The sequence below is a fragment of the Sciurus vulgaris genome (genome assembly GCF_902686455.1).
Source record: "Sciurus vulgaris genome assembly, chromosome: 1".
NCBI lineage: Eukaryota > Metazoa > Chordata > Mammalia > Rodentia > Sciuridae > Sciurus > Sciurus vulgaris.
The window spans coordinates 128119950-128140898 of NC_136461.1; the positions used below are offsets into that span (position 1 = coordinate 128119950).

Genomic DNA, 20949 nt, shown 5'->3' on the forward strand with positions numbered 1-20949 from the left:
GCTCATAAGTAGGTCCTGTGCCTGAGTCAGAGGGCCCCGGTGTTGGGAAGACAAATGCAGGTGACCTTCAGAGCCTCAGCAGATGAGGTGGTGCTCCTCCTTCAGGGAGCTTCATCCCTGACCAGGGTGTTACCACTTCATCTTCGCTTCCTTCAGTCCTCACGGGTTTCTTCTGAGAATTTTCCCTGTATGTGTCATTCTACAAGGCTCTCCCTCTCCATGTCAGCTCTATTCCTAAGATTTTATATATACATATATATAATTCCTAAGATTTTATATGTGTGTATATATATAAAATGAGTGATTTACTTCAAAATACGAGAAAGCTGTTTGTAAGGTGGCTCTTACTCTTGTCTGATGTCCTTTAACTCCTCTGTGATAATGAGAAACAGAGAAGTCAGAACAAAAGGTCTAAGGGAAGGAATTATTCTGGTTTGTTTTTAACTCATTTTATTGTTGTACATAAAAACAACCATGGAATAATGTCATGATTTAGAAAGCTATAATTATAGGAAGAAAATTACTCAGTAATTCTATAGCATGGATATTACTAACAAATCCACTTGTATAAAATTCAAAATATCATTTGCCAGCCACATTTTTTTTTTCAAATTGGAGCTATTTCTTCCCAATTTCCCTCTTTCCAAGAGGCATATTTTATTTTCATTTTTAGCATTACAGTTGAACTGTCCTTTGACAATGCCAAGGAAGTTTCATTATAAGGAATTTAAAGGTGCTTATAATGTGTTAGAGGATATGAATCAAGACACAAGTAAATTCAGATAAATAACACTCAAAGAAGATAATCTCAATGTGTAAGGTTTTTTAAATCTTACTGAGAATCTACTTGTGGAAACACTTTTCCAGGTATTTAGGGAAGCTATTAATTATGACTCCTTATCCCAAAATTATAAAAATCACAGCTACAGACAAATCCATGAAATAACTTTATCATAAGCAGCTAAAGAACAATAGTTATTAGTGTTGTAATAGCAGGCAAGAGCTAAGGAGATTTTGAACACGTGACTTAGTTGAATTTAAGATGTTTACAGATTACAAACCAAATGTATGCTCTGTTGTTCACACAGGAACATTCAATTTAACAAGACTAACAGAAAGTGACTTATTTAAATCACTAATATGTAAAATATGCAATCAATATTCTAAAGGAGTACCAAAGAACACATGCATTTTCATATTTGCCAATTTGTGGTACCTATCAATATTTTTTTCTAAAACCTCATGCTCATCTTTTTATGATTATTATTGTCCTCCATGTTTCATTGCCTATATTTTTATGTTCTTTTATATTTTCTATCCTATTTATTCATAACTTAATTCATTTTAAAATAAATTTCTGTTTTAGTCAACTTTTTCACTGCTGTGACTTAATTGTCTGACCAGCACAATTATAGAGGAGGAAAGGTTTATTTGAGGGCTCACAGTTTTAGAAGTCTTAGTCCATAGAAGGCTGGTTCCATTCCTTGTGGCAAAAGGTGAGGTAGAACATCATGGTGGAACAGCATGACAGAGGGAAGCAGCTCCCATCATCAGGAAACAGAGAGAGAGAGAGAGAGTCTCTAACTGTCCAGATACAAAATATAAACCCCAAAGTCACACCCAATTCCAACCTCCTCCAGTCACACCCTACCACTTCAATTAATCCCACCTGGGATTAATTCACTGATTGGGTTAAGATTCTTACAACCCAATAACTTCTTCTCTGAACCTTCCAGCATTGTCTCATATGTGAGCTTTTGGGGGACACCTCACATCCAAACCATAACAGTTGACTAAATTATGTAAGAAAATATAAAGTAACCAACAGAAAAATCTGAATTATTCTTTCTATTTGCCCCGCTGATTATGAATGTAAATGCTGTGCTGTAATTTCTCTTTAAAATTAGAGAGATTTGGGTCTGAGTGAATCCTGGAGCTGTTATTGACTGGTTGGATGCCCTGGTGAATTGTTCGCTGTAGAATTTCTCAGTCATGTGTACAGGGGCCTGGGAGTGGGTTTCACCTGTGGGCTAACCTAGACTGTGCTATAGGACTTGTCATGTGCTGACCACCTATAACAACCAAATTAACAAAAATACTCCACATCCCATGCTGACCACTTATAACATCTTACGTGAAGAGCCAACGTACCATATGGACTGACACTCATTACATATGATGGGAGACCTACCATATGGACTGACACTCATTACATATGATGAGAGACCAGTAGAAAGACTGATTTAAAACCCTGGACAGTACTGGACTAACCACAGAAACTAGTCTATTTGCCCAAGTCTGGCTCATAGCATTATTGCTTCCCCATGTACTCTCTCCTAGAAAAGGTGACAAGTAGTAACTCATTGCTTCTAAAATAAATAGCCTCTGGTTTTTCCTCTGCAAGATGAGATTGTAATATCTTTATCTTGCAAAGATGTTCCAAAGTATTCAAGAAGTTAAAAAACACTTATAAAGATTATAAACAACAGTAGTAATACTATTATTAGAACTAACAATGATGTCTTCAGGAAACCTCATGTTTAGAAATAGGGTCTGTCCATTATTCAAGATAATTTCTTTTGAAAACACTCACTTTCCATTATTTACTAACTGCCACTGAATGATGCTTCTAATCAGCCTGTTGTTATCAGTGAAGGTCAAAATTCCATTAGCCTCTTAAAGATACTGAAATTAGCATGGAGTTCAGTGCTGGGTTTTAGTCTAAGCACTTCCTCATTTATTCCTGACTATAATCTTACCAGTTGTTATTCTTATTATCCCTACTTTGAAAATAGGCACAGTAAGACACAGAGATTTTAAATAACTTGACCTTAGGCTAATGCACTAGTCAGTTGGAAAATTGGGATTAAAACCTGGGTGGTCTGGTTCTGATTTGGCAGTTGAGCCCTCACCACCCTTGTTGAATTGTCTCTAACTGACCCCATGGCCCATACTGACCTTCTATCATATCCGTCGTGAAGAACTGACCACACATCATGTGCTGATCTCTCCTGACATAATATGAAACTTTGGATTTTGTCTTCACAATCAACAGTTAATCATTATAAGCAATTTTGTTTTAACCAACGGACATGTGTTTTAGAGGCTGAGTAGTTCAGTGAGTCACCAACAGGAGCCCTTTCTCTCACTGCGTGAACTTAGTTCAACTTTCTGAGTATTTTAAGCTACTCCAAAGATAGTACATTCTGAACATAATGTTATTCTTTTCAAATTCATTTAAAGAAGTTAATTCTTGAAAGTAATGCTCAAAAATATTTAGTTAATACAATTTTGAATCTAGACTAAAATAAAATCTTCTAAAACCATCACTCAAAAATTAGCAAATACACATGACAAGTTAGCAGTTCCCAGTCAAACTGCACCATGACACACTTAAAGTCTTTGTCAACTGCTGGTTTAAAGAAAAAAATTAACAGTGACTCTGGAATAAAACAAAGTGGAAATTCTCAAATGTTTTGATGTCTTCTTAAAAATTAAAGAGAAAAAAATATTTCCCAAGAAGAATTATATTGCACATAATTTCAAATTGGCAATAATTGCCTCGGTATGACATTAAAACAATATAAGAAAATATAAGGCTTTTATAAACATGACGTTCAAACAATGAGCAAAAACTTCCATGAGCAATGTTTTAAAAGTTGTTTTATAGAAGGAACTTATTTATTAAAAAATATTTGCAATTAAATTATAAATTATATGCACTTATAATGATGCTTGCTTAGCACTTAGCAGGTACTCAGAATATCTTGTCTAATTGAATGAATCACTGCTTATTTTTATTTTTGCCACATTTTGCTTCACTGCAGTTTCAGCTTCGCTTCATCTCTCCCATTCCTCAATGAATTCAGTTCTGCCACAGTTTGGTTCTTTCTTTCCTCAACCCCACTCCATTATTCCCGTGTATTTTCACTAGCATTTTTCATCCTAATGAATCCTTCCACGCCTTCATGTAGAATTTCATCAATAGCAAGGTTTACAAATACAATTTTAGTGTAAATCAGTTTGAATTTCTTCTCATGAAGAAATGTCTTTAAAAATATTTGAACATTATGAAGGAAAAAAACAAAACAAAACAGTAAGCTACAAATGAAATGGGTTTGTGGCACAGAAACCCAAAGCATGGAAGAAAAAAGATCTGAGTGTTAGAATGTTTGTTTTCTTTTCAGGACACCTTATCATGTTCCTCATGGCCAACATCTCCAGGCTTGAGATGGGAGAAGCGATGGTGTGACCTCAGACTGATCCCCCTGCTTCATTCACGCTTGTCCCAATATGTTCCTGGCACAGATTTGAGTCGGTGAGTTAATATGGGTTCTATACCTTCTTGATTGAAAAGAAAAGACCTGTACTCAAGTTTAACATAGTATGCCTTCTCATTCTAATTTTTTAGCATGTTTCTAGAGGGCCCAGGCTAGGATATATAGAGGCAATAAGAAAATCCAGGAGTCTGGTCCATCTGGTCACTCCTCAAGCCCAAGGTTCCTAGGAAAGCGACCTTACTACTCACCTAACAGGGTCTTCTCTACGATTTGTTGTGGTTCAAGATCCTTTAAATGTGTTAGGAAGCACCTCCTTAGAGTGACCAGATTGGAAATCCCACTAGTGTGGATGTTTTTGTCTTCTTTTTATTTATTTAATGATATCTACTACTTCTTGTTACCTCTTTGACCCCTGGACTATTTAAAGTGTATTGCACATTTTTAAATGAATTTGGGATTTTCTAATTATCACTTTTGTTATTGCTTCCTAGTATAATTTCATGCTGGATGATTTCAATCCTTTGATATTTGTTGAGGCTTGATTTTACCCAACAGATGAAGAATTGGAAAGAAATTTCCATATGCCCTTAGAAAGGATGAATATTGTCATTTTTAGTACAATGTCACACCTATTTCAACTAAGTCATAAGGAGTTTTGAGTGATTATGAGCTTCAGTGTTATTAATGATATTTTTGTCTTTTATGGTACAGTGTCGAGAGGGATATATTAAAGTCTCCCATTTGTATGATAGATTTGTGTATTTCTCCTTTTAGGGTGTCAGTGTTCAGTGTATATATTTAATTTTATATTAGTGTATACAAGAAGATTTAGAATTATTATAAAGTTCCTGATATGTAACCCTTTATCTTTATGAAACATCCTATGTCTCTGAAAACATCTTTGCCTTCAAAAATGTTTTATCTGTATTATAATAAATACTAATCATAGTATGTATTGATCTATACGATTTATAAATTTATAAATTTTTCAACTCAATTCTTTTAAAAATGTCTCTTAAGATCTGTATATATTTGGATTTTCCCCTTCCTTTTCATTTTTAATCCAAAATAACAGTCATAGTTTTTAATTAGATTACGTAGTTCAGTTGCTTTTAAATGTAATTCACTGATCTATTTGGGATTGCATCTACCATCCTAAAATATTTTCTATTTAAAACCCTAGCTTGTTGTAATTGAATGCTTTATTTTGATATAATTGTGGGTTTGCATGCAGTTATAAGAACTATTACATATATATTCTATATGACTTTGTCTATTTTTCCAAGTGGTAACATCTTGCAAAAACAGTGCAGCATCATAGGTAGGAAGTTGGCATTGATAAAACCCACAGATTGTTAAGATTTTAGCTCTGAGTGTGCATGAATTCATGTGTGTGTTCAGTTCTACAAAAGTTCATCACAGGTGTATGGTCCCATATTTACCAACACTCAGCTAAAATCCAGCTCTATTACCATAAGAATCTACCTGTAGTCCTTTTCATACTGTGCTGGCATCTGCCTTTCCATGTTCCTAGCTGTGACAACTTCTCTTTTATTCCTTATCTCTATTTTGTACTTTAAAGAATACTACATAGCTTGGTTGGATTGTATTTTTTCTCAGCAAAATTCCCTTGAGATTCTTCCAAGTATTTGCATTTTTCAACTTTTCATTCCTTTTGTTCTTCATAGTAGTATTTCATGGTGTAGACACACCACATTTTAAATATTAACAATTTGAAGGATATCAGGTTTGGGGCTGTTCCAAATCAAGATGTTGTGAATATTGGTGTAGACATTTTTGTATGTATATACATTTTCATTTCTTGTGTTAAACACTCAAGAGTACAGTTACCGAGTTGTATTATAAAGCATGTTTAGTCTTTTAAAAAACAAATTGTTGTCTAGGGTGATTACATAATTTTACATTGCCACCAGAAATGTGTGAGTGATCCAGCCTCTCAACGTCTCTGCCAGCATTTGGTGTTGTCACCATCTTTATTTTACCTGTCTGATACATGTGTAGTTATATGTCATTGTGACCCTGATTTCAACATTCCTAATATTTTTGTCCATATACTTATCTTGAGTGTATCCCCTTTGTTGAATATCTGTTAATGTCTTTTGCAAGTTTTGTAAGAAATAGTTTATTCTTAGTAATCTGTGACAATCTTATATATATTTATGGATAAAGTCCTTTGTCTCAACATATTGTTATTTTAATTTAGCCTAAATATTAAGCCAATAATGTTATATTCCTAACCTTGACTTATTAGTTTAGTATAATTTATTAATTTTTCTTTTTTCTCAGAAAATTCTAGAAATTTAGAACACTTTGTCCTATTCATCCTTTTCCTATATTTGAGAATGTTTCATTGATACATGTGTTTTAGATGGTTCAAGATATATTATTCTTGTCCATACTTATTTATTCAAATATATCCTGCTATTAATCTTTCTGCTTTTCTGCATTCCCTCATTTTGGTTCTATTTACATTCTGCTTTAAGAATTCTCTTAGTATTTACACTAATGCTGTTTTTATTGTGTGTATTTTTCTTTAGCTTTTACTTTAAAAAAAATGTCCAGTAACATTATATAAAGGAATTTAGTTAAATTAATTTCCAGGAAAAAAGGAATTGTTTGGATGAGTCCAGATGACTGTTTACATTTTTATTTTTGTGATGCTTCAACACAGCAATAGCTTTTAGCAACTTACATAATTATACTTAATAAATATTACAGTCATAAGTAGTTACAGACATAGCACTATTAAGAATGGCTTTCACAGTAATTCAAATTCAAGAGATAATTTATTATTCACTTACTTACTCTATAAAGATTGATTTAATGTTTGTAAGTGGGAGGAATTGTGTTTGGTCTTTTCTTTGAAGGTGCACATAGACTAATAGCAGAGGATTCATCCTATGTGTGTTGGGGTGGGGAGGACAAATGACAAGCCCGTGATGACAAATTATTTACCCTCAAAATGTAAGGTATTATTTCCTTGTTGATTTTTGCCAAAGGCTATAATTTTGACGTAGATGATGTAATACTTCTCATAATTACTTGCATCTAAGTTAGGCTACTGTCATAGAATATTGTGTCAATATTTTGTAAGTTTATCAGTGATGAAAATTTTATATTTATTTCATATCAGTGGCCCTGATTCATAAATAAATGTCTGCTTTAAAAGTTGAAGCAGGTCATAATATTGCATAATATTACAATATCAAAGATATTAAAATAGAAGGTAGACCTTATGGGAACATTGGTAGGTTTTACTGTCTTTGGGCTTTACTTTCTTTATGTGAAAAATGAGTACATAAAAATGTTTATGTGTGTGTGTGTGTGTGTGTGTGTGAGTACATTTTAATTTAGAAACATAGTATTTGTTTCTTTATTCAGCATACTTTACTCCTCAAAAGAACTCACTAAATATTTATTGAATGAATTTTTTCTTTCTTAAATTTGTAAATTTTTTTTTTTATTTTTACAGACTACATTTTGATTCATTGTGCACAAATGGGGAACAACTTTTTGTTTCTATGGTTGTACATGATATAGATTCATACCATTCGTGTAATCATACATGTACATAGGGTAATGATGTCTGTCTCATTCTACCATCTAATGACAAAGAATTCCATCTCTTTGTTCTTTGGCTGAAGCACCACCTACTGTATGTCTCTTCAACATTATGAAAAACAATAATCTTGAAATGAAGCTCAATGCTTTGTATTCAGACATTTAGAAAATTCCACGTGACAACAAAATTTCTACTTCCTTCCATGAATATATACCTTGATTATCCTGAGGAGAGGGTATTTGAGGTGGTGCCATACTGGGGACCCACGGATGAAGTTTAGTATCTGAACAGTTGGCAATTATGGTGCCTATGAGGACATGTTTTTCCATAATCCAAGAATTGAGGCTACTAATGGAACCAAGATATAAGGCAGGTTCATAAAAAGTACTCAATTCATGGTTGATTTTAGGGGTGGACTTTGGGGGCTCTAAGAAGAATACAGAATCAGTGAGTACATAAAGCAGAAAAGAAGTAAATAGAAAAAGAAAGAACTCTCTATGATACTGTAATACATAGAAGCTATTGCAATTGGAACTCGAAATAGCAAAAAGTGGTTGATTATCTTAAGAATACATTGGGAGGATTGAGAAACCAATTAATTTTTGTGATGATGGAGAGAATAATCATAGGAGCAAGTTGGGTTAAAAAAATGTGGTGAAGGAAATAAAAGGAAATTTCAGAGCATATCATATTCATGGTTATTTATTAAGAAGACATCAGTTGGAAAGATGCTAACAGTGAGAGATGGCACCATGTTCCTGTGTGGGGCCACCTGTAGGTCTTCATCACTAGTGGTTCATGTGGTCCTGTACAAGGTGATCCAGAGTGAACCAATCATGTTCCATTTTCACAGATCAGTCAGCAGGAGAAGAAATAGGCTTTATGTAGTAAGGAATAGTCAATGTTTTCAAAAATATTCAAGTAAATAACATTAAGATTTTACATGAGCTCATATACTCCACCAGCCATTTCTGTATCCCTTTGTGAAGCACAATATTTATGTACACTCCACCTTTTCACTTGTTATTAAACATTGCTCTATGGGGTTAATGAAAGAACCACCAATGAGCACCTCTTTGATATAAATACAGTTGTCTGTAGGTATCTCTAGGGCATTGATCCCAAGAATGACCATGGACACCAGACTTTTCCTTCTGCAAAATGATGTAATATTTTATGTAATCTACTTGTATTCTCCCTTACACATTAAATAATCTCTAGTATACTTATAATACCTAATGCAATGTAAATGCCATGTAGACAGTTATTATACTGCATTATTCAGGGAATATTGACAAGAAAAAGATGTCTGTGTCTGTTTATTACAGACACCAATTTTTTCCCCAGTACTTACCATCCCTGTTTGGTTGACTTCATGGAGGTAAACCCACAGATGGAAGCCTGACTGAATCAGTGTCTGTCTCTGGAAAAGTCATACTTTAGACAACTCTATATAAACTTAGTTCAGTTCTTTTGAACTGGGGAAATTATTTTGTCAAAGTTTTCCTATTTGTTGTATTTCTTAAGTTTGTAAGACACCTATTTAAGAGTACAAATTTGTCGTCTACATTTATATTTTCCAAAGCCAGAGAAGAATAGTGTACTAAGGAACTTGAGAATCCATGGAAGACTGAAAAACAAAAAGGAATTTTTAAAAATTACTTTTGAAGAAGTATATTACAAAAAGCTTTACACTAATATAATTCTGATTGATCAAGTATTAGGACATATATTTCTAAAACTGATAATTTATACAAAATAAATAGGATAAAGATGTACAGTGCAGTGTGCTTCCTCTGACTGAATACTAGACATTCAAAATTTGGAAAGCAAGGCTCTTTGCGCAGAATGAGTTAGAGGTAGGCAGGATCCACAATTTGAATCAGGATACATACCATAGAAAAACTATTATGGGAAATAAAGTTATCCAACAAGAATGAATAAAATCACTCCACTACATGTAATACTGATCTCTGTCAGGATAGAAAGTTAAAGTAGATAAGAAGGATTCAGGATTCCCAGGCACCAATTTTATTGGAACATTTTTTTGCACAATTTGTTAATTTTTACAAGGCACATTGGACATTAGGAGGAAAAATGTAATTAAATTTTGTGTTATTCCGAGCTGCAAATCATTCAGATAGGGAAAGCTAAAGGTCAAAGTGACACAAAATACTGGAGTGGAAAAGAAACCCCTCATAACTTATGTGGATGAATAGGAAACCCAGTTTAGGGGAAGAATACAGACATATCCTGAACAGATGTGTGGACTACAAAAATTAGAAAGGGTAAAGAATAGGTTAAGTTGGTTGTGATGGAAAGGAAGAGGTTGTAGTTAAAAAACAGAAGCATCAGAATGCAAACTTGATAGTGGAACTGCCTGGAGTGGCACCAGAACACAAGTTAGCTAAAAGGCATTGCTAAAATAAAGTGGAAATGGGATTTTGTGCAGTTACAGTTTAAAGACTATGATCACTATGCTAACACTGTGAGCAATGTGAAGTCATGTAAGTGGCCCTTCTTCAAGGAGCTTATAGCCTAGTAAGAAAGAATGGTATGCAGAGGTAAACAAATAGGTTGAATGCCAGGAAGGACAATTACTGCAATCAAAAAACTGGGACATCTAGGAGCATTCAAGTGGGAGAGATTCATTACAAATAGAAGAGTTATAAAAAACATCAAGGAAACCAGGTGAGGTGGTGCATGCCTGTAATCATAGCTACTGGGGAGGCTGGGGTAGAAGGATTGCAAATTTGAGGCCAAACCTGGCAACTTGATGAGATTCTGAATCAATTTAAGAAAAATATTAAAAGGGCTGGAATGTAGCTGAGTGGTAGAGTGAAGTACTAGCATGTGCAAAGCCCTAAGTTCAATCCCCACAAGTCAAAAGAAAAAGGGATATATACATATATATAAAACATATATACATATATTATACATATATGTGTGTGTGTGTGTGTGTGTGTGTGTGTATATATATGTTGTATCTTAGTTAAATTCTTAAAAGGTGAATTGGATTTTGACTGGTATGACTGGTAGATATAATATAATTCACATTTTTAGCAGATTATCAGGTTTTAAGAAACCCAGTCCCAAGTATTCAAAATATGAGTAGCAGGATACGTGTTGCCTTCTTCAATTTATACCTTAAAAAACTATGGGTTCTGCAGACTCATAGTTAGACAGTGTAAATTGACTAGCAGTGACCTCACAGATCATCAGTGGAGTGGTGGGAAAGAAGGGCATTTCAAGTGGAATACTGCAGGAAACTATACAGTTGTAGAAGAGTGCTGGGCGTATTTAGGGAATGATAATTTATCTAGTTTCAAATCATGAAAGGGATTAGTAGATTTAAGTTTTGTGAAATAGGTAGCAAAACTAGTTTGGAAGGAATGTTGGACTTCACTAAACAGCTTTATATTTGACCCTTAAAACATAAAAGAAATGCTGAGACAGTGAACCAAGGTAGCATATACAAAGCAGAAAAAACTCTGGGCCTGCTGCATGTGAATGGAACTCAAGAAGAATAGAGAATAGAGTGCACTGCTGAAATCACTAACCAAAGAATCATCTTTTTCTTTATCTCTTTCCTTCAACATACCCCCCAACTAAGTAATTATAAAAATTTTAAAAATGACATATTTTGAGTATATTTGAGTCAATCCTCTCTTTGACTTGTATAAAGCCACTCTCTTGAGAGAGATTATTATCATTGTTTATGTGCATATTGCAAGAATACCCTTCTCATTTGTCTCGACCTAGAAAGTCAGAGAAATCTTTCTAAAGAAGCGACCTTTTCATTCCAATGCTTGACCATTACACCAGCTCTCTCACTTTCAGGGAGTGGTAGAAATGTCCTAGCATAATTTGGAAAGTTCTTGCTTTATCACCAACATCATATACACATTGAGATACATTAAGCAATATGTATTTCTTACTATGTTTCTCAGGCTTCTGATATTTGTCTTTGAATTAATTATCTCCTGTTTAGAGTTTATGCTTTCCCTTGCTTAACCCAGTTCAGCTGTTTCTCAGTTTAGGTTTAAAATCCTGGAGTAATTTTGAGCCTGCCCTCTCCTCTATAATCCATTAAAAATTATTCAATCAAATAATTTCCAATATCCTTAAAAATCCCTTGAACTAATTATTTTCTTTTTAGTCTAATACATCATTTCAATTCCATATCATCTCATATTTTACCAGTTAAAACAGTCTCTTCACTTGTCTAACAGGATCCCTACACCACACAAATCCAACCCTCCATGATAATTCAGCCATGCCTCTTTGTACATTGTATACCTTCCTGCATGATGTATGAAGCCCTCCTCACTCTGAGCTGGCTTTTCTACATTTATCTCCCAGGATGCTCACTCAAGGATGTAGCAAACCAGCCTCTTCAAGTAGTGTATTTTCGTCCCTGCAACACTTTTTCCTGGTGCACAAAAGCCCTTCTCTCAGTTATTTCCTATTCACCACCCCCATAAAAATTAATATCTTCCTACATATGCCTTCAATTGTATAAAATCAAGAATGAAACAAAACATGAATTAATTGCATTAATTAGAAGTGTTTGCATATTCATGTATATGCATATGTTAGATTGAAATATACTTATGAATTCTTTTTGGAAGTGGTGTATTTTTCATACAAGGAAGACCAAATTTGTATTTTAAATGAATAGAACTAATTTGTAATTCAGCAACATTGGAGAATAATTTTTAATGCCAGAGCAATGATCAAGAATCATTAGAATCCTTAAAAATGTTAAGTTGAGAGTGGAAAAATCAATCTGAACTCAAGACTTCAGATGATTCACCTCTTTAGTTAAGCAACATTTTATTAGCATACATACATTAAACTAAGAATCATAATTTGGTCTGGGTATACTCAAGTCTATGATTACCATTTCTAAGTTTTAATGTATCACAACACTAAATTAATGAGTAATGAAATCCTTTGATTTCAGAAAGTGTAACATTAAATAAGATGAAGCATAAAAGATTGACTCTTACTGTTTATATCATGTCAAAGAATTATGTTTTCTAAAGCTACAAATAAAAAAACAAAAGCACTGCTATTGTTACTAAGAGTTAAATGAAATGACAAGTCTATATGGTGACATTGTCACCAAGCAACACATGTTAATGGATTATTCAAAGGGACATTATTCATAGAACTTCAATGATATGTGAAATATTTGGATCTACCAATTTCTCAGCAAATGCAGGTTAAATCTGTAACGTGTATCTCTCTCGTTTTTAATTTGGGGAAATTGAAACTCAATTAGGTGGATAATATGCCAGTACTCTCCTTTATTCAGTGTTAGACAGAAGTAAAGTAGATTATTGTTCCAATCTTTATGATCAGACTATTTATTTTAAGAGGTGATACATAATCAAAGAATCTGTTCAAGTGCTTCAGGGAAGGGATTAGTTTCCATTTATTTAAAAGAGTTGACACAGGATGTAAAGGCTGTTTTATGTCACTGTATGGGTCTAGGTTTATAAAAGATTAGTCCCTCAGAATTACTCTACCTAGGAACTATGTCACATATATGATTTAATATGAGTGTGTTGACTTTAATCAACTAAAAATATCTAGCTGCCATGATTCACTTAAAGAAGAGGATGAATATTTTCAAGGCATGCTTTAATTTGCAGCACACGAAGCAACAGTTATGCTAATTAGAGAGCAGAAAGAAATGCATATTACTAAACTCAAATTAGTTCTCATTTTCCATGGATGGTTGAGCTTCTGTCTGAATATTGTAAACGTCTTACTCACTGTTGAACATTAGTATTAAAGCTAAAAATGTACATGTACCATTTTTAATATTCTTTTCTTGCTATGCATTTTTTTTCTTGCCAAAAATTTAAAAGAACTTTATTTCAAAAAAACAGATAACAGTTGTATTCCTACAGGGATTTTGTATTTTTTAAAAGAAATAAAAGATATTTGAACATGTCCCTGATTTCAGTAAAAAATGCTGTGTCAAGTATATGAGGACTACTTTCTATAAAAATATTAATAATTTGAACGCAGAGTTCTTTGGATGTCAAAGGCTTAATAGTGTGTTCAGTTCTAAGACATGAAATGTTCTAAAAAGAAAAGAGAGGGACATGAATTAATTGTGAGCCAGATATATGTTCTCTGGATTTTCCATTGAGGAAGTAAATAATGTTTTATACACACAATTACAGTGTAAAACCTAAAAGGGCAAGGAATTTATAATTTTTAAATATGTAATTTATTGAAATTCACTTAGCATTTCAAAGACTGATTCGCAAAAGTTTCCTATCACTTCACAATTGATGAGGATTTAAATATAGTTTGTACTTTTTCTAAAGTGTATTGTATTATACAACAGGGTAATTTTGAAGGCTAAGATATTTGGCTAGCTTCCATTCATTTCAGGATTCTGTCTCTTCCTGTCTGTTAAGCTTATGTCTAAGCATTTGAAGAACTTGATGTGGAACAAAAAAAAAAAAAATGAAATCATTGAATATTGAAGATTTAGGGGGCAGCTTTAAGTTCTATAGTACTTTGTAAACAATTTTCAGGAAGCCATCATTGACTTTTCTTTAGCAACAACAAAAATCAATAAAAGACCATACAGATAGTAAGACAGGTCACTGCATTTTATGAAAAAGTTTGGTGTTACAGAAATTCTCAACACCAACACAAATGAAGAATGTAAGCATTTAGAACCAGAAAGGAGATGTGACCTTGTGTTTGCATCCACGTTTGAGAAAATGGATAAATAGAGATCAAGTGTGAAGAACTAATGACTAAGTACTGCAGCTTAGGAAAGTCAAGTGATTTTTATGTTTTGTATGATATTTATTTGCATTCCTGCTTTATTTGTAAGAAAACACACTATAAATATCAAGAGGAGATGATAGCACCTAAAATAATAAGAGTGCATAATTTTATTGCCAACTCAAAAAAATGCTTTTGAAATTTCTTAGATACCTTTGTATTTACATGTTATACATTTTGCATCCTTGATCTGATTTGTTCTAACATATTTGCAGGCAGAATGCCTTTCAAGTCATTGCTGTGGATGGGGTCTGCAGTGGAATCATTCAGTGCCTCTCCGCTGAAGAATCTGTTGACTGGCTACAAGCAATAGCAATGAATATTTCAAACCTCACAAAGCACAATGTAAGTAGTGATCCAAGAGACATTGTTCAGGGAGTTTCTCAGCCTTCATAAAATTCTTCAATATATATTTGACTTTGCATCAACTGCTTGGTGTCTTTCCAAGAATGAGTCACTTCATATTCAGGGTGAAAACTCTTCTGAAACACTTATTAGAAGAAAATCACTTTACCCTGAGAGTCCTAGTACAATTTATCAGTTCAAGAATGGTCATGTACATAGGGTTCCATTGCAAAAATCAAAAGGATCTGTTTTCATTCAGTAAACCAAAATTTGTATTTTGCATTAAAAATTAAATATGTTTAAGTAAAAGCTTTCTGGGCTAATATACTACTGAATTTCAACAAAGTCTATTAATTTACTTTCAGTGATCTTGGGACTGCAACTAGGAATTTTTTAAAGGAATAGGATAATACAGTAAGAAGAGCTAACATGGAGACTGAAGTCTTGTGTGGAACTCTTCTGGCACAGGAATAGTAAGAAAATATCACTGTGGGATCTAGAAACTTACTCATCAGAGCCAGGTCTAGATTGATAGGAATTAGCTTCTCTTCACTTTATTTATCTTTCTACTTCAAACATTTCCTCTCTTCCTATTCTATGTCTCTTTAGTGTCACTATGTTTTTTTTATTCTTTGTACACAAATGGGATACAACTTTCATTTCTCTGGTTGTACACAGGGTAATGATGTTTGCCTCATTCTCTTTCCTTCCCCCTGTCCCCTCCCCACCCCTCATTTTCCTCTGCACAATCCATCCTTCCTCCGTTCTTTCCTTACCCCCTTTCCCCCTGCCCTGTTATGTATCATCATCCACTTATCAGAGAAATCATTCAGCCTTTGGTTTTCTGGGATTGACTTATTTCACTTAGCATGATATTCTCCAACTCCATCCATTTACCTGTGAATGCCTTAATGTTATTCTTCTTTATGACTGTATACATACTACAATGGTGTATATATATATATATATTTCTTTATCCATCTATATATATATATATATATATATATATATATATATATATATATATACACAGTTTCTTTATCCATTTATCTACTGAAAGGCATCTAGGTTGGTTCCACAGTGTAGCTATTGTGATTTGGGCTGCTATAAACATTAATGTGGCTGGTCACTGTAGTATGCTGATTTTAAGTCCTTTGGATATAGGCCAAGGAGTTGGATAGCTGGGTCTATCTTCTTCTTATTTCTCTCTCTCTCTCTCTCTCTCTCTCTCTCTCTCTCTCTCTCTCTCTCTCTCTCTCTCATGCCCACTTTCAGGAGATGTGTAGTCTAAACAAAATGAACAAAACTATAAACTATATTGATGCATTATCATTGCAGTTGTTTTAGATAATCAAGTACTTGACATTATCCATGCTCTTGTGTTACTTTTCTCCTCTGTCCAAAAGTATCCCATGCTATGTTGGAGCACTTAAGATTTCCTAAGAAAAATTCAGAAGTCTAATATATAAATGGTTAAGAAGAAATACCTCCACCAACTCAAGATCATACAAAGATTTTCTTATGAAAGTGACCTTCTGTACCTCAGTAACACTGTACATATTTTGCTTTGAAATATGAGAAAGTATTCTGGCAAATAAGTCTTTCTTAAAAATGAAGGGACCAGCAGTCATTAAAGCCAACTGTCTTGTTTTCAGTTGTGGCTAATTTAAGCAATGCCATCACAATGCTCATGCACATGGCAATGGGATGTTCTGTGATTGGTATTGGTAGTCATTGTATATGTATATTTTCCAGTTAATGCCAATTTTTTTAAATGGCTAACAATTTACCTTTTTAGTTTCAATGGGTGACATGTCTTTGTAGATCCTTCTCAATCCTTGGTGTTGTATTGCTTTTATAATTCATTTATTTGGTAGATGTGAAGTTGTGTCTCACTGAGCTGTGAATAAAGATAGATGGATTTTTTTGAGGTAGCTGAATAGGTATAAATACACTGAGCCCTACTCATAGGCATGAACTCATGAGGAGGCCTGACTTGGGCATGTCAGACTTGGGTAAGACCGATGCCCACCAACTGGGTGCCATGGTGCACACTTGTGAGGACTTTCAGCACCTTGAGGGACTGAGACAGAAGGATAAAGAGTTCAAAGCCAACATCAGCAACTTAGTGAGGCCCTAGGCAACTCAGTGAGATCCTTCCTAAATAAAATTTTAAAAATTTGAAAAAAGCTGGAGAAGTTGTGGCTCAGTGGTAAAGCACCCCTGGGTTCAATACATGGTATCATATATATATATATGAAATATATATGAACCAAAAGACTGATGCCCAACTTCTAGCCCAGTCTTTGCTAATCTGATGATGTCATATTAAAGTTAAGGTACTGACCAAAGAAAGAAAGTAAAAAGAAAAGAAGTACAGTATTTCTCTGAGGATTGTGTTCCTCTCCCCCTTGTATTATGTAGATGTTTCTAGAGATAAAGACAAGTAAAACTACCTTGGGTGAGTATTAACTCTGTATTTCATTATAGCACTGGTTATAATGCCTTAAAAATAACCCATGTCCTATAAGGTACATGAGAAAAAATACTTTAAAAAGAACAGAATGTTAAGAAATAAATTGAAATCTTTTCTTCTTAACCCTTCTCACCTAGCTCCAAATTTTCATTGGTCTAAAATCCTAGGAAACTCTCATAAAAACAGCTTCTTTGGAATATATGCTCACTTAGAATGACGTGATCCAACTGACAAGCATTTGAAAACTCAAATGCTTGAGTTAAAAAAAAAAGAACAAAGATGTAAATATTATTAAGCTCTACAAGTCTAAAGAAAGATAAGCCATATTTTACTGTTTATTTTCCATCCTTGCAACAAATGCTTGCCATGAAACTTAGAAAAGCGGATAACACCCTTACCCAACACTGTTTTAACTCCTGGGAGATCCATATGCTTATTTATAAGCTATCTATTTGCTCTTTCACCTCTCCTTCATTACATTCTAATAAATGTCTTTTTGTTCTTCTACTCAGTTTTCAGTTAAAAAGTACTTTTGATTACAATGCACTCCAGTATGCAAAGTTCATTATATGTGTTGAAAAGATATTAGGCATAAGAGAAAACAATGTGAAATGACAATAGGTACAGAATAGGCATAATGATAGCATTAATGAAATGATTGATATATAGTAGGAAAAGAAGTTAGACTGAGACTATTTAGAAAAGTTCTGATTAAGATAACAGCTTGAGTTCTCTTAATTTTTATAATAAAATGATACTAGAACCACTACCTTGAAGAACTAATTTTTTTCTATCCTTGCCAACATTATGAAATAGTGATGGCTTATGTAATTTATGAATGAATAGTGTATCTGTTCTTAATCAGTGCAACAAAGGGTAAATTTGGGGTAAATATCTGAGAAAGTCCACCAATGAGATTATCAAACACCAATACATTTGAGAAATGAAAATGCATACAAAATAATAAGTTTGAAAGTATTAGCAAAACACACATTTGAAAAGATATAAAATATGCTTACAAGCTGGGCATGGAGACACATGACTATAATTCTAATGACTTGGGAGGCTAGGGCTAGAGAGTCCCATGTTTAAGTTTAGCCTCAGAAACTTAGTAAGACCCTGAATCAAAATAAGAAATATAAAGAACTGGAGATATGTAACTCGGTAATAGAGTGCCCCTGTATTCAATCCCCTGTGCCATCAGAATGAATAAATAAGTAAACATATAATGATTTGAGGGAAGAAATGTTAAAACCATAACATTACAGAAACTTTTTAATGATGATTATTTTTTTGTATAAAGGCAGTTGGAGTATAGACAGAGGAGAAGAATAAAAGAATGAAAAACAAACCAACATACAAACCCTGTGTTTGAATGATTGGAATAATAGTCTAATTATTTTCTTTACCTTTTGTTCACTAATTTCTAGCACTGATAAAATTTAAATGGGGATTTTTATGCTAAATTTATGTGGAAATTCCATGTAATTATAGTTGCTCTCTGAATAAATTCATTTTCTAGAAGATCCTTGAATATAATGGCAAAATATTTAGTAAATATAATTGAAAATTAAAATTTAACATTAATCAGGATGGCTCCAAAGTATTCACAATATGTTTAGTAAACAGTATGTAGTAGAAAAAGGTCCCTCAGAGACTTGTCTTGAAGCTGTGCTGCACAGATACCAACTCAATTTAAAAGCTTATACATTAGAAGGGGAAGAACAGCAGAGGCTGTGGTGTTGTGGAGTATAACTAATGTCTCCACCAGCTACCACCAGGCATTTCCTATTCCTTGGACTAAAGTAGACTCAAATTGATTCTTAAAGATAAAATTCATAACTCTTAGAGTACTTGTGGGCATGCTAGTGCATGATTATAATAATCTCAACTACTCAGAAGACTGAGGCAGGACAATCATTAGTTAGAGGACAGCATGGGCAATTTAGCAAGACTGTGTCTCCAAATAAAATTTTAGAAAGAGGCTGAGGTATATATCAGTGGCAGAGTGTTTGCCTGATATATGCTAAACCGTGGGTTCTATTCCTAATATCAAAAAAAAAAAAAAAAAAAAAAAAAGAAAGAAAGAAAGAAAAGTAAAGGAACAGTAATTGAAACAGTACCTCCTTGCTTCAAATTAATTATTTTTAAAAATATTTTCTGCTCTTCATTATTTAGCCAGATAGAAAGTTATTAATTTTATTTCTGAGGTTATCTCACATTAAATAATTTTACAATTTGCCAATATTGTAAGGGCATTAAACTTTAAGGAACATTGGAAAGGAGTAAATGCATTTTTCATGTTGGAGGGATTTGAATAAATGGGGAAAGGTGGCAGTTTTTGATAGGCAGACTGATAAGATGATCCTCAATGATGTTCACCTCCTGGTATTCCCACCCTTAAATAATCCCCTTCCCTTAGATGTGAGATGCATGGTAAATCTGGATACCTCACTGGTCAAGACTTCGGATTTCAGTTGAATCTTGGTTACAATCTTCTGAAACACCTAGGAAAAGAAAACTCAGATAAGCCATATCTGGACTCCTGAGACACAGGAACAGTGGGATAATAAAAGTTTTGCTAAGTCACTAAGTTTCGAAGAGTTATGTTACATAGCATTTTGGAGTGGTATTTGTTTCCTTCATCTGCTATAACTAATTACCACAAACTTAATGGTTTGAAATAATGGAAACTCACTCTCAATTCTGAAATCAAGGTATCAGCCAGCTGCCTCATCTCTGGACACTCGAGTGGAGAATGCTTCTTGCTTCAGATGACTCTCAGCACTTCTTGACTCTTAGTCACATTATTTCAGTCTTTGCTTCTGTGGTCACATTGCCTTTGCCTTCTCCTGTGGATGTCTCTTATGTGACCAATTGTACTAGGTCTTAGGGCTTACCCAGATAATCTGGTGTGACCTCTCACCTCAAGAGCCTTTACTTAAATGTGTCTGCAAGAATCCCTCATTTTTTTTTTTAATCAAATAAGAAAACATTCACAAGTTCCAGGTATTTCACGTAGATATCTTTTGGAAAGGTCACTTTTGGCTTACCATGGAAGCAAATGAGCAAACATAACTAGATTCAGTCTTTAAGTTTTGTCTCATTTTTCATGGGGTATTTCCAATATTTGTTCAGTTTTCAAAGCATTTGCTCTTTTTTGGAGTTTCTCGCATGTGTTCTGCTTGAGGGGAGTGCAGAACTTCTCTCAGTTCACACATAGAATTGGAGTATCCCCTTTATGCTCTCCCTCTTGGGGGGATTCCCTTGTATTCTCTGGATCCCCACATTGCTGTTCTTCATCCTCTTTCCAGAAATATAGGGTTTATCTCTCACTTTAACCTCCTGCGTAGTTGGATATTTCCTCATAACTGGGCCCCTGTTCAGACCAAAGCAACAACAACAAAAAAAAAAAAAAAGTGTGAAAGAAATTAATTGGGATCCTT

General features: G+C 33.8%; 1 protein-coding gene across 6 annotated transcripts in view; it reads left to right on the forward strand.

Moving 5' to 3' along the window:
- The window catches only part of SNTG1 (syntrophin gamma 1), a gene marked incomplete at its 3' end in the record, with an annotated part of 879325 nt that overhangs the window by 621495 nt on the left and 236881 nt on the right, over positions 1 to 20949 (forward strand). For all 6 annotated transcript variants that reach the window (XM_079136674.1, XM_079136675.1, XM_079136673.1 and 3 more), the window contains 2 exons: positions 4188 to 4318; positions 14898 to 15027. In XM_079136674.1, the coding sequence (XP_078992800.1) occupies positions 4188 to 4318; positions 14898 to 15027 (261 nt within the window). The remainder of the gene's footprint in view (positions 1 to 4187; positions 4319 to 14897; positions 15028 to 20949) is intronic.